Source organism: Polistes fuscatus, unplaced genomic scaffold, assembly GCF_010416935.1.
Source record: "Polistes fuscatus isolate 324 unplaced genomic scaffold, CU_Pfus_HIC Scaffold27, whole genome shotgun sequence".
In the NCBI taxonomy this organism is placed as follows: Eukaryota; Metazoa; Arthropoda; class Insecta; order Hymenoptera; family Vespidae; genus Polistes; species Polistes fuscatus.
In genome coordinates, this window is record NW_025113104.1 from 807,746 (window position 1) to 822,975 (window position 15,230).

At 29.3% G+C, this 15,230-nt stretch overlaps 2 protein-coding genes across 2 annotated transcripts in view; one reads left to right on the forward strand and one right to left on the reverse strand.

Annotated features, from left to right (window-relative positions):
- Positions 1-8,263, reverse strand: part of LOC122518946 (heterogeneous nuclear ribonucleoprotein L) — a 185,616-nt gene extending 177,353 nt beyond the window's left edge. The window contains exon 1 of the mRNA XM_043638085.1: positions 8,025-8,263. Within this exon, the coding sequence (XP_043494020.1) occupies positions 8,025-8,087 (63 nt within the window). The 5' untranslated portion in view covers positions 8,088-8,263. The remainder of the gene's footprint in view (positions 1-8,024) is intronic.
- A 1,118-nt stretch (positions 8,264-9,381) lies between these two features.
- On the forward strand, positions 9,382-14,964 carry LOC122518945. Its single transcript, XM_043638083.1, has 5 exons — positions 9,382-9,909; positions 11,029-11,077; positions 11,559-11,658; positions 12,016-12,245; positions 12,462-14,964. The coding sequence occupies exons 1-5, from the start codon at positions 9,754-9,756 to the stop codon at positions 14,495-14,497; spliced, it is 2,571 nt and encodes an 856-aa protein (XP_043494018.1). The 5' UTR covers positions 9,382-9,753; the 3' UTR covers positions 14,498-14,964.
- Positions 14,965-15,230: the final 266 nt, after the last annotated feature.

Genomic DNA, 15,230 nt, shown 5'->3' on the forward strand with positions numbered 1-15,230 from the left:
CACAAACTGCTCAGTCGGATGGCAACCTATAATGCATGACAGCTGATATCTCCGCTAGTTTTCGAGATAAATCTTTAAAAATTTCGGAATATGTTCTCAAATATATGTGTAAAATGACGTTATAATATTAATAAATAACATAAATTTTTAATACGTTAAAAAAATTCATGAAAATCACAATGAAAACATCGTTTTACACGTATTTCCCCCCTTAAATATACCTATTTCTACCAAAACCAGTCAAAATGACTGGTGTATTAGAAAAAATGCTTATTGTGTCTACCAATCTTTATTCACTCTTAAAAAATGACAAAAAAAGTTGAACAATATCAATTGCAATAGATAAATGGATTTATAGGCTTTGTCAAATAATAAAACATTTCATTGTTTACAGTTTGTCGGTCACAATTTCTACAAAGGTAGATTTTGCTGTATGTACACTTTCCGCATACACTTTTTTTTTGCATGTATTGCAAATATTTGTAGTCTTATTGTTATTGCAATATCCTATTTGACACCATTTGCGTACAGAAACCGTGCCACTTGTAGTTGGTATATCAGCTTCGTGTGGTTTTTGCCTTGAAGTCTGAAATTCTGAAGCAAGTTCTTCTGCTAATCGAAACAGAAAATCTTTCTGTAAGATATTTTCTCCTGTTGTGTTTTCGTACAATATCCGGCTATTTATTCTAAATCTAAAATATTAAAAAACACTTGAAGTAGCCACCTTCTGGAATCTAATTTCACAGTATATTTTCGTGCCATTTGATCAGTGACATGGACGCCAAATTCAGTTCTATCATAAAACGATACAGTTTCAGATAATTTCTTAACAGCTTCATCAATTTTGATGTGTTTATGTTTTGTACTTAGTATAAGTACTTTTTTATTTGGTTTTCTCTTATAAACGGTAAGTGTGCATCCATTGGATTTGTACAATAACGTTGAGAAACGTGCCATGCTGTATTTTTCCAGTTTGAAAGTTTTCGGCAGTTTCCTCTTGTTTGCGCGTATTGTTCCAAGCAACGAAGTATTTTTAGATCTTAATTTTAACGCCAAAGGAATACTTGTAACAAAATTATCGGTTGTTACAGTTCTACCCTTCATGGTATACGGTTCAAGGAATTTCATTACGACAAATTCGCTTAGGAGGGTTGATGCATTTCGAGCCTCGTCTTTTCCTAAATACGGAAAACCATTTATCACATATTTCGTCTCTACATCAGACACCAGCCAAAATTTTATGCCAAATTAATGGGGTTTGTTTCGTTGGCCTTCGTTGGAAAAAGTTGCTCGTCCACGGTAATATAAGCTCTCGATTTGAAACAATTTTGACTGTTTTCAATAAATTTGTCCCAAACTGCTGAGACTAAAGCGAATTTGTCTGTTTGCAAACGTTGACTTCTCTGATTTCTTTTGTCAAAATGAATGTATCACAGAATCTCAGTAAAATCACGTTTACTCATAATGCTGGAGAAAAATGGTCTACACTTGTTGTTCCACAAATATTGAAGCCTCAAAATATTTCTTTCGTACGCCCCACGTGCGTAAAATATTGCAAGAAATGCCTTCAATTTTGCTTACGTAATTGTCCAGCTTTTCCCCAAAACTCGAGAGGTTTCTAACCCTGTACAAATTCGTATATGTTCCAAAATATGGTTGTCAATCAGTAATAGGAACGCATTACTTAGATTCCTGTTATATTTACTGCATCGGTCTCATGATTCTCCCGAAATCATACATTTCTTCATAGAAACATGCACCAGTCATTTTGACTGGCAGTGGTAAAATATCAATAACAAAAAATATATTTCTTACTAATATATATAAACTAACGTTAAGTTCATAAAATGGTATTCTCTTCTTATAGCTACAAAATTCATACCATCATTTCGGAAAGCAAATGTTATATGTGCCCATAATTATGAAAGTAGTCTAAATCATATTTCTTGTTTCAAGATATTTAAAGGATTACATTTGAACATTAAATGAATTCTATATAATATTAAAATAACAAACACTATCTAACGGTTCATTTTTGACAATATCATGAAAATTACATTGAATTAATTTAGCTTAAAATAATGTGGTGTGAAAGAATTAATAAAATCATTTTTTTTTAATTTTCACTTAGACCACTTTCATAATTATGGGCACATATGTAGTAGGAATTTTGAATTGAAATTGTACGACCAATCAAAATGACTGGTCTGGTAAATCTAGCGTTAATAAATCATCCCAATATGTTTCAGAATAATTTTTCCTTACGATCTGTTTTTCGTATTTATTTTTATTCTCTCTCTCCGTTTTGTTTCTTTTTTGTTGGTTTACTCCAACAAAAATTCGACTGCTATGGGCGCATATATGCGTTTGGTAAAAGTTGCCAAGTTGATACGTGTGTTTATCAATATGAATGTAAAATAATGTAATATTTTGTTGTGTCTTGTCTAATGAAAATTATATTGTGAGAAACCAAAATATTTTAATTATTAAATATAATTTATTTTTAGCATCTGGTCACATTAATAATAAACTATTTCATTCGTAGAAAACACTTCAATTAAAAGTATTCAACACTCAAAGGGTTAACAAATAACTTGATTATATGAACATTATTTTTTGTCTAACGTATTAAAACCACTCCTGAAGTTACACCCATATATTTAGAAACACCCTGTAGTATGAGAGATGGTAAAAAATCTTATATGAAAATTTAATATGAAGACAAATTGAAATAAATGGAGTTAATTAAAAAGATCAACAATAGAACGTCGACATTAGTAAGAAAAAAAAAAAAAAAAAGAAAAAAAAAAATTTAATATTAAACTATAAAATAGTGTTCGAACACAGATGTAGCTTAACTTTTCTCAATAAATCAAACGATATTAGAAGACAAAGATGCAACGTCATAATTCTATCGAGCTATATACATATATGTGTGTGTGTGTGTGTGTGTGTGAGTTATATCCATATATATTGCATAAATATTCAAGTTAAACGGTTTAAATGGTATAACGAACAGTTATACGATGACATGCCTATAGTTATAGTGCAATTAATAAAGAACAATAAAATTCGATTCGCATTGGCGAGAAAACAAGCGCGAAACTACCTTCAACACGTGTACAAAGAAGTAATAATTTATTTTTTATTACTTAAGTATCAATCAACATAAAATTAATATCGTAACATAGTTAAGCTATTCAATAATAAACAATTAATATATTTGTAATGAAGTTAAATTATTAGACACATAATATGTGCATATAACAGAGATTTTATTAATATTTATTTAATTATTTATTATATTTAATTATATTTATTTATTATTATACATTTAATTATTATATTTATTTAATTATTAATTATTTATTATACGTTTAATTATTATATTTATTTATTATTATTATTCATTTAATTATTAATTATTTATTATACATTTAATTATTATATTTATTTATTATTATTATTCATTTAATTATTAATTATTTATTATACATTTAATTATTATATTTATTATTATTATTTATTTATTATATTTATAATTATATTATTAATTTATTTATTTTTATTATAGTCTAATAAAAATAATACTACAGTATTCTACAAAATAAAAAAAAATAATAATTTATTAATAAAAATAACGAGACAAAAACGTGTCAAACAAAACATAAATAATGAAATTGCATTATATATGAGGAGGTTTGTTAGTCCCTAAATATTCTCACCCTTTTTGTAATATAGCGTGAAACACATTTTACAATTTTTTACATATTACATTTTTACATATTACAATTTTTTTACATTCTCTTTATTGCAAGAAATGAAATAATGTCGTTTTGCTGGATTAAAATTATCTCTTTTTAATTCATATCATTTTCTAACCGATAGCGTGGATAAATCTTCCATTGTGTTGTTATTTTTGCTACCAAATAAACACGTAACCCCAATTTTCTGCTGATTATCCAAAAATTGATATTAAAGTAGTTCGCTACATTATAAAAAAAAACCCGTGACATTTACAATTGACGTGTTAAATAAAAAAATTTCGAAATCTAACTGCTGATACCATTTTTAAGTTTTTTTTTAAGCGAACGATAATACACTGCCATTTGATCGAACATGTCCACCAATGATTTATTGTCATTATAATCAGAAATTATTACTTGCTTTACATAATCGTATCCTTTTTCTTTCTATACGCTATTATATTTATTGAATGTTTATTGGAAATTGACAAAACATCTCTACCAATAAGTTATTATAACGTCATATGTATCGATATCGGTACACACCTTACAAAAGTGTTCTAAACATCATTGCAGATCATAATCAAAATGATATCAATAATCATTGTTTATCTTCTTATCCATTTAATGAAAAAAATATCAAAAAGTGGTAAGTGTGGCAAGGTTTGAAAATATAATAAATAAAAAGAAAAGTATCAATATTAGGAATAATATTATTATTAATTAAGTAATTATTATTTATAATAAATTAATAATTATTAAAAACTATTATATTAAATATTTATAATTATTTACATATAATTATAAAATAATTATAATTATTTTAAATTAATGTTAATTAATTTAATAAAATAATATATAATAATTTAATTTAATATAAATAATAAATATAATATTTAAATTAATTTTAATTAATTTAAAAAAAATAATAATTATAATTGTTTATTATAATTTTTAATTATTACATATAACATACATAATAATTATTACTATAATTAATTATAAATATAATTATTATTAATTATTTATAATAAATTAATAAATTTATTATTAATAATATTATTAATAAATTTAATATAATTTAAGATAATAGCAAAAATAAAATATTCCATGATAAGTGGATTGAAGACCAGTAAAAGAAAACAATTTGTTATCTTCACGAAGATTAAATCACGATCGCGTAATAATAAATATGTAATAATACGTTATTGAACGAGTATACATTGACTAGGAGACAGACACATGCTAATCGTCAATTATGACATAATATAAACATAACAGATGCACAAATATATACACATACAAACAGTGACTCACGAAAATATTTGAGCATTTGTACAATGAAATACTTTATTAATTATAATATTATTATTAATTATATAATATTATTATTAATTATTAAGTATATTATAGAAAACATAACATATATATTATTAGGTTGGCAACTAATTGAATTGCAGATTTTAAATAAGAAAGAAAATTCGAAATGTGTTTGCTGAAAAATATAACTTTATTCAATTAGGTACTGTCCGCTTTTTTGTCAAAAAATCTGAATTAAATGTGAATTATTTGTCTCTCTAAATTATACAGATATAATTTCAAGCAAATCGAAATATATAAATATAATACAATAATTATGATTTATTTCTTACAAACGTAAATATATTGCTGAAAGAAGCCACAAAAATATTTGAACACATAGAAATAAAATTTATAAATTAATGAGAACAATGTTTTCATACATGTTCAGAACATGTTTGTGTAATAATTGTAATACATTGATCGTCGTTAGTGTTGTTTTATGTACATTTGTTAAACAAGTCCAGTCCAGTATTCCATATTATCAGTTATATCCAGTGTATTGATAAATTATTACGAATTGATCAGGTATCGAAAAAGATTTGAAATTTCTGAAAATTATACTATTTTTCTGAAACTATATCTATATAATCTAGAGAATCATACTTTAATCCAATGTTAATAATATGTCGGTTAATATATTGTATAACATACTTATTATAATTAATAAAATATTTAATTAATTTTCATCTAGTCCAGAAAATAAAATTATTAAAATGTCTTAGAAAAATTGGACGAATTAAAAAATCTTTTAGAACGTTATTTTGATTTTGTTATCAAGAGTCTTATTGTTAACATCAAATCTTGTTATCTAATTTTCCTAATACACTTATTTTAATAATTAATAAAATATTTCAATGGCAAGAGTATTGAAATCATTTTCGTGTGTCACTGTACATCGACGTTTAACGCGACGGATAAAATGGCAATTGAATCCTTCGAAAGAGAAAATGCAATACACCTTCATGTCGGTCTCAAACAAAAGGAAGGAAAGACAGAAAGAGCTGGGTACGGTGCTCGCGGTCTGTTGAACCAATACTAGAACGTGTACCAATAAACTCGCGGGGGCAATGAACTCGGTTTCTCGATTCCGATAAGAGAAAGAGAAAGAGAGAGAATAAAGAAGGAAGAGAGAGAGAGAGAGAAAGAGAGAGAGTGACAAACGCAAGTACTGAGAAAAAGAGAGAATGACTAGCGAGTGCTAAGAGGGAGAGAGAGAGACAGACAGATAGACAGAGAGAAAGAGAGAGAGAGAGAATAACCAATGAGTGCAAGAGAAAAAAAAAGAGAAAAACTAGCAAGTGAATCTTAAGAGAGAGAAAAATACAAAGAAAATGAAACAACAACAAAAAATATAAAAAGAAGAGGATAAGAAAAATAGGAGAGACATAGAGAAAAGAAAGAAGAGGGAGGAGGAGGAGGGAAAGAAGAGAGAAGACTGACAAAAAGAAAAGAATAAAATAGGGAAGCGTATCATCATCTTGCTTGCTGTATATACCAAATAAATAATTCAACATATATACAAATTTACATACTACAGACCTATATATATACATATTAGAAATATATAAATATGATTTCATCATATTTCTTTCTTGATCGTTCATTTTAATGAAAGAATTCGAGTCAAAAGAGAAAAGTAAAGGCCCCCCCTCAAAAAATCTCCATCACAATCTAAAAGTCACACACAAAACACGAATAGAAAGAAAGAAGATCGTTACTATCCGGACTGTAACCACCAGTAACGATCGATGTGTACCGGCAGAGTATAGCGACGACGACCACGAAAACTACTACTACGACGTTGATTATTCTACCAAAGATTCGTTCCTAACGAATATAATCCTCATACTACAAGCTAAATAACGTAGCATGGATAAGTGGATGGGTCTGATAAATGAATAACTAACAATGATACGGGGAGGGGAAAAAAAGTAACACAAAAGGAGGAACAGGGAAAGAGAGAGGGGAGAAGACAGAGAGAGGGGGAGATGTGAGAGGGGAGAGAGGGAAGGTGGAGACCGAAGGAGATAACAGGTTGGTGCCGAAATTCCACTTTGGCGCGACGCCACGTTATACTGCACACAAGAGCGCGCGTAAAAGAAAAATAGAAAGAAAGAAAGAGAGAAAGAGAGAAAGAGAAAAAGAGAGAGAGAGAGACGGGTGTTCCGCAACGAGAGATAAAATGAAACGATTTCTCTCTTCGAAACGCGCGCATCGCCTATTGTCTTCACGGTGTTGCTCTCTCTCTCTCACACCACACAACACACACACACACACATTCAACACTATCTCACTCTCTCTTTTTCTTTCTCTCTCGTTTTCACGACACGATAATACGATGGACGAGCAAAACGGCCGGATAAATGGCGACTCAGACCTCCCCCCCCTGATGCCGGGCGAACTGAATCTGGCTTCTCCTCGAACCCTCTCTGTCTAGTATCTTTCGGGCTCGCTCTAACTCACTCACTCACTCACTTATTCGCTCACTCACTTACTTACTCGCTCACTCGCTCTTTTTCCCCTATCATTCTATCCCTTTTTTTCTTTTTTATTTTCTAACAAAGTAAATACGTTACTCCTTTTGTTAAAATCATTTGAAATACCGTGCGAAAAACACGCTAGCTAAGCTCATGTTCGTATACGCTCGTGTACACTCGTATTCGCTCGTGTACGCTCGCGGATGGAGCAGAGGCGAGTGGCTTTTCTCTTTCCCCGTAGACGATGCTCCAACTGGAGTGATCAATCCCGAGGATAGAAAGAAAGAGAGAGAAAAAGAAAGAGAGAGAGAGAGAGAGAGAAAAAAAGGAAAAGGCGGAAAAGAGATAATAAAGAAATAGGAAAAGGATAATAAGAAAGAGTAAAAAGTATATTATAAGAGACAAGAAATGAAGAAGGTAGTTTCGTCCGGCTACTCACCCTGTGTCCAGATTCTTCGAGTCGTTGCCTCTTGGAGTGTGGACCGTCCCCATTGAAAGCCATTGTTTGTTAAATTACCGGGCTCGAGGCCGAGTGAATGAATCTTCGAGAACAAACGCACGGTTCACGACGACGACACGAGCACGTATAACGCACGACTCGATATTCTCGATATTCTCTCTTTCTCTCTCTCTCTCTCTCTCTCTCTACTTCTACCTCTACCTACAACTTCTATCTATCTCTATTCCTTCTCTCTTTCTCCTATCTTTCTCAAACTCTCACTACTATTATTTATTTCTTTCTCTTTCTTTTAATTTGGTTTTTTTTCCTCAAAGTATATCTCCTGTGCGGTATGGGCACGAGTTATACGGATGGATAGATGGAAGGGCAGGATGGTAGTAGGGATAAAGGAAGGAGAGAAAATAAGTGGTATAGGAGGACGCGACACGACACAACGCGTGGCGGCAGTCGGCAACGGATACGGGTTACGGTTACGGCGACAGCGACGGCAACGGCGGTGCTAGCAACGACACGACGACAACGGAACGAAGACGCGCGCAAACCTTGCAATATGAGAGAAGGAGACGAACATCCGAGTGTAGCTTACGGGAAACTGGGGTTCTCGAGAACGGGATTCGGCCACACCGATATGCGCGGAACGTCAGTCAGCCTCTCACACACACTCTCTCTCTCTCTCTCTTTCTATCTCTCTTTCTCTCTCTCTCTCTTTCTCTCTCTCTACCAATCCCTCCTTGTTTCCCTTTCTGATACGTCTACTATCAATCCTTCTCTCTCTCTTTCCCTCTCTACCTCACCAAACTGCCGGTAGACTGCAGCGCTATCTATCGACGACGCGTCGACCTAAAACGTAGCTGCGAATCTCTATCGCAAGACTCAATAGCATCGAAATTATCGACTTTTCATTGGCTCAACGATTCCTTTCGTCGACCAATCAACGTTCATCTAACAAATTTATTTTATAACAGATTTATAGAATGTTTTTCGAAAGAATATTTAATACTGTTGTAATATTGAATGGAGTAGATAGACCAATCGAATTGATAGAATATATATATATGTATAAACGTGGATATAGAAATATTAAAATTTATTAATTCTAAAAATTAAATGATTCCATATATACGATTACATGATTCGCTAAGAGAAACTAGATCTCGTATGATTGGTCAATGAATTGAGCAATACAATTAAATACAACGTTGATTATTGATTGGTCAAATTGTAACGTATCAGAAACAACGAATTTTTCCGATTCGTGTTTCTGCTCGTTTTCGTCTTAATAATTATATTTTTTTTTATTAATGTTTATGACAAAGTGTAAGAGTAATTATCAAATAAAAATAATCCATTCTTAATATTAAACATATTTCTATTGTCACACTGAAATATTTTCTACCTTATAATTATCGTATTACACAAATACAACGGACCAATCACTGATCGTGTATTATTTCAAAGAATATACAAATTAATCAAACGCGTTCCAGAAAGCAGATCACTTGCATGTTACATATACAAAGATTGTTTATATATGTAAATCTGGATAATACATTTTGTATGCATATATTTGTATGTACGCAAGTATTGAATTTAGTCGTGGCTAAGTTTCTCTTCGAAATTCCTGGAAGAAGGAGAGATGTACAACAAGATGATTAATATTTTCGTTCAGTGCTATATGATGATCAAATAATAATTGTTAACCCGAAATATGGGAAAATTAGGAAAAAATATTGCGTTATTAAATCGCAATATTAAACACAAAATCAACGATGCGAAAAAGAAAGAAATAAAGCCTAAAAGAAGGAAACGCAAAAAGGATCTTGAAAAGTTGCATCGAAATGCTTTGGTTGCTTCGAAAGATTCGGTAAGTAAATAAAACTATTTATCTTTCTGCTCGAAATATTTCCTAGTGTGTATTTCAATACAGATAGAATATTTTGTTTACGTTATTAAGTTAATGGAAAAATACTTAAACTTTGATTACTTAAGAAAGATTGAAAAACTTCTATCCTTTATTATTTACTCTTTTACGAATTTATGTAAATTGAAAAAGAAATATTTATTTGATTCCTATTAGAAGAACGTAAAAGTAATATTAAACAAATTATTTTTATATAATAATCATTTAATCCATTTGTTACTAACGTCCCATATGCGGGTTTTTCATGTAAAGGCCCGTATGTCATCCGAAATTTTTAAACTGCTTCATTTTGAAATTATTTTCGCAATTTTATCACAAGTTGATCGTTATTTTCTTATACCACGCGACATATACCGTAAAATAACAAAAAAGTAAGAAAATATTTGATATTTCAAATTACAATTATGGCTCACAAAAATAATGTTTTAAGATCTATTTGTACACCTAATATATATATATATACACGTAAGAATCGTGTTTATATGAAATACCAATACGAATTTAGTAAATAATAATATTCGATTTCAATTTCGTATTATAATTTCAGTCTCGATCGATTTATTTACTACACAATCGAATTATTTACTTTCTTTCTTCGAGGTTCGTCATACATTGTTTTTATATACAAAATATAAATAAATTATTTTGAAAAAATATTTATATTTAAATATTTAAATATTTATTTAAAAAAAAAGAAATAGAAAGAAAGGAAAGCAATTAAAAATGACGCATTTATGAATATAACGCAATTCCGCGTACTATCGAAACCGTGTTAAACGAAACAAAACAGTGCGATTGAGAAATTGGTGCTGTACGAGGGTTGTCCAAGTTCATTAAATCGTACTTTATGAAAATGTATTTTTTATTTAAGAATATCATGTTATAGGGGCGGTTTTTAGCTATTTTTCTACCGCGTAATATTGAAATCATATTTTCAGAATATCGCGTTTTAGAGGGTTGATTGTATATTATGCATAATTAATTATCGAAAAGGTTAAGATACAAGAATACAATCGAAAATTTGGTTTATGTTATATTATACTATATTTATCTTTGACACAGTTAATCAAGATTTACAGAAACGGGGCAAAAGGCAAAGAAGTAAGAAAAGGTATGTGTGCGTGTAGTATGTATGATTGTAAATATGTGCAATAAAAATGTTCATAAGAATATTGAATTGGTCTATAAGTAATGGTGGAAATTGTTTTAGAATTTTCTTTATAAATAAATGATACTTATAAACTATTGTATTTTGTATTGAACAAATTTTGAATATTTTTTAATATCTATATAAAGTAAGATTATGTATTTAAAAATAAAAATAAATTGTGTTTATCTTACAATTAGAGTATTCTTTTCTGTTGACAAATTTTTTACTATTTCATATAAATAAATAAATAAAACAATATATGGGGTATTTTGTTTAAAAAAAATCCTTTTTACCACTTGATATCTAATTGTAAATAAACGACGCGTATATTTTTTTTATTAAAAATTTCGGCGTTACTTATCAGGCCAAAGCAATAAAATAACATTAAAAAAAAAAAAAAAGAAATTTGAAATAACGTAATACTATTTATAATCGATTGCAGGTAAATTACAACCGAGTAAATTTTACAAAGCTCGATTACAAGGAGAAGTTGCGAAATTTTTAGATCAAGACAGCTCAGAAAAGTCCGAAGATGTACTCGAGTACGTTATTTTTCTTTTTTTAATTCAATAGTTATTCAACATTTGAATCATATAAGTCTTCAAATTGAATATTTAAAAACTAGGGATGTGCACATAAACATTTTTGGGTACACGTTATTCCGTAACACAATTTACGATGATTTGGAATTACATAAAAATTCTTATATATTTTCGCAAGATATTAAAATTGAATACATTTTGATCAAATTCTTAAATACAATGATTCGGAAGATTTTTCAATCTTATTGCTAGCTTAAATACGAATCAATTACATTTGTAATTTGTATTGCGACCAATAAATTGAATAATTAAAATGCAGTTTATATGCGTCTTATATAATCTCCTGTTTCATTTTAGACTTTCACCTAATGCAGTACGAGTCGATTACACTAAAAAAGATAAACTCTTTGAAAATATTATCTCCTCGGACGAGGATGTACAATGCCAAAGAAGAATTTCAAAGAAACACTTGATAAATTCGAGAAAATTTACTTGGTCCGCAATGTTTCGATATGAAGAATTCTGTGCGATGATTTGTTCGGAAAACTTTGACGATCATGATACGATTATTCTCCCTAATTTGCCAGGTACTTTTAATTAATGTAAATCAATTTTATTAATGTAATTTTAATTAATGTAAATAAATTTTTCACATCATCATAATCAAAATAAACATCATTACCATAATCATCATTATTATCATCATCATTATCATCATCATCATTTTTGTATAGAAATAAATAAATATAATTAATTATAAGAATATGGTATACACACACACACAACATACAAATTTTTTTTAGATCCAATTGTAAAAGTTAAAGAAAATCTTAAACGCATACACATGAACGCTATGCGTCAACATTTTTCACGACCAGACGTTAAGATTACTGATTACATAGATGATAATAAACAAAAAGATAATTCATCAAAATCACCGACCATTGGAAACGATATTAGAAATGAAACGAATAAACAATCCAAATCACATGTATCTTCCGATCATTCGGAATCATTGACAGCAGACGCCGTTGAAGATTCACATTTAGAAATTTCACCTAAATTCCATTGTGAGATCGATGATAATTTGAAATCAAATAATTTTCTATTTTCTATACCGAAGAAATCTAATAAGATTAAAGTCGCGTCAAAGAAAAGAAACTTTGATAATAATCCAGCTAATTTCCAATTGCCATCGGAACTGTTTGATCGACCCATTTCGACGATTACTTCTTCGACGGATGATGAAAATAATTGTGAAAGTTGTGTAAAACATAATATGAAATCTGGAATATCGGATGATAAAGTTTTCATTAAAAATAGTCGAAAATATGTATCACAAGACGTTAAAAGAAATCAAATTGATAATAAAAAATCTTCCAAAATTGATTTATTGCAAGATGATGATCGTCATATGAATACATACAAATTTATCGAAAATTTTGAAAAGAATTCTAAAAAAAAACATAGGATTCGTGAATCGTCTAAGAACATATGCAAAGATGATGATGATTTGTGTAAGAATTTAAACGTTCGTGCTATGACATGGAAATCTACGAAAAATTTCAAACACGTACCAACAATTCTTCGAAGATCCATTTGCGATCCTACAAATATAAGCAATCTCACTTATATTTTGAATAGTAATAAACAGGACGGTGTTAAATATTTTCAAAAATCATCGAACAAAAAAGTAGACTTCAATTTCAATATATCTTCGTCTGTATCATCTAACGAGAATAATTCGATAATTAAAACGCAATGCTTTAATGATAAATACTTTGAAAATAAACATCGTGCGATGCAATTAGAAGAAGAATCTCCCAGTATGCATAGAACGATAGATTTTTGTATACCCGTTGAAAAGAAGATACAAAAGAAGAAAACTAAATCGAATATAAATAAAGAAACGAAGAAATCTATGCAATTTTATGAACCACAAAAATCCGTAACATTTTCTAAAGAAATATTATTCAATGCTGATCCTTCGAAGCAGTCACGTTATTCTATAAATCACAATCAAACTCAATCGATTACGAATGTTCGACAAACGAAGGATAAAGTGCATCCTAAACATTGTCAAATTTTGAGACAGGAAATACGAAATGATAATCAACCTTTTTTACTGAGATCGACTAAATCTGATCTTATTTATCAACCGGAAGTAACATTTATAAATCCATCGCATTTATCCGATGCATACACAACAACTACGACAGAAAATTGTCAAGATAACAATGATAATAAGCCCGTTTATTTTCAAATTATAAATCAACCGATCAAACCGTCCAACGAACAAAAACTATCTAATCAAGGATTAATATCAACTAACAATAAATCAAATAATTTAAGGACATATGGACAAACGTTATCTCAATCTATGATACAACAACAACAACAACAACAACAACAACCTGCCGTTCCTATTACTTCGCAAAATATTCAATTAATGTTCCGAAAAAATGATCCGCACATTTATGCATTTAGCGAATTACAAAATCTTCAATTATTAACATTGAATGACAATCAAAATGTTTATGTCAATACCTTAAATTCGGTACATGAACAAAAACGTACTAATGAGTGCGCAATACTTCCAAACATTGATCAACCTACGAAATACTTGGCCATTGAAAAAGATCTAAACGCCCAGAGAATTCCTATTTATTTTCATAATAACGATCAAACTATTGGTCAACAATATGTGCCTTGTAAAATAATCACAACCCTAGAGAAACAAAATAATAATAATAAGCTTTTCTTTCACGATCCTAACTCGAAAGTTATATTTTTGCAAGGGAATAATTTGAATGATAGAAATCATCAATTTGTTGAGTAATACAATTAATATCTTATCGAAGATAAGAATTATTATCTAAAAACATTTAGTGCTGTATATATATTGATATATTGTCTAATCTTGATAAATATTATTGTTTTGTTTGAAAGAAAGAAATCTTTAACCCTTTCGTTACTAACGACCCATATACGGGTTGTCCATGCAAAAGCCACGTATGAACGATCGACCGACCCATATAAAGGTTGTATACCATGCGATGATAAGCATGTACTAGCAAATTTATATGGGATGATACTTGCACCAAAGCACGTCGTGACGAAAGGGTTAATATGAAAAATTTGATTTATATTATAAAATGATTAATTGATTTAACAAAAAGAAGAAATAAGAAAAAGAAACAGGCAAAAATGTGTTTGAAAATACTTGGTTGCATGAGGCATTTGTATGAGAATTATATCAATTATTTTTATTTATATATCAAATTCAAATGATGATCATTACTCAAACGTATATTTTCATATTTCTTTTGCAAACTTGTTTTATCTATTATTTACATAAAGTAAAATAAGAAAAAGTCAAACGTTTTCTATCAAACATATTAAATTTGTCCAAGTATCTCTCGTTAATGTTTTAGTTCTTATTTAAAAAATTATTTCAAGTTATGTTAAAGAATGAATATTCTATGATCGTTAAAATTATTAAGTTTATATATGTTTATATATTATTTACGAAAACAATGTAAAGTATTTAAATAAAAAAAGACTATTAATTT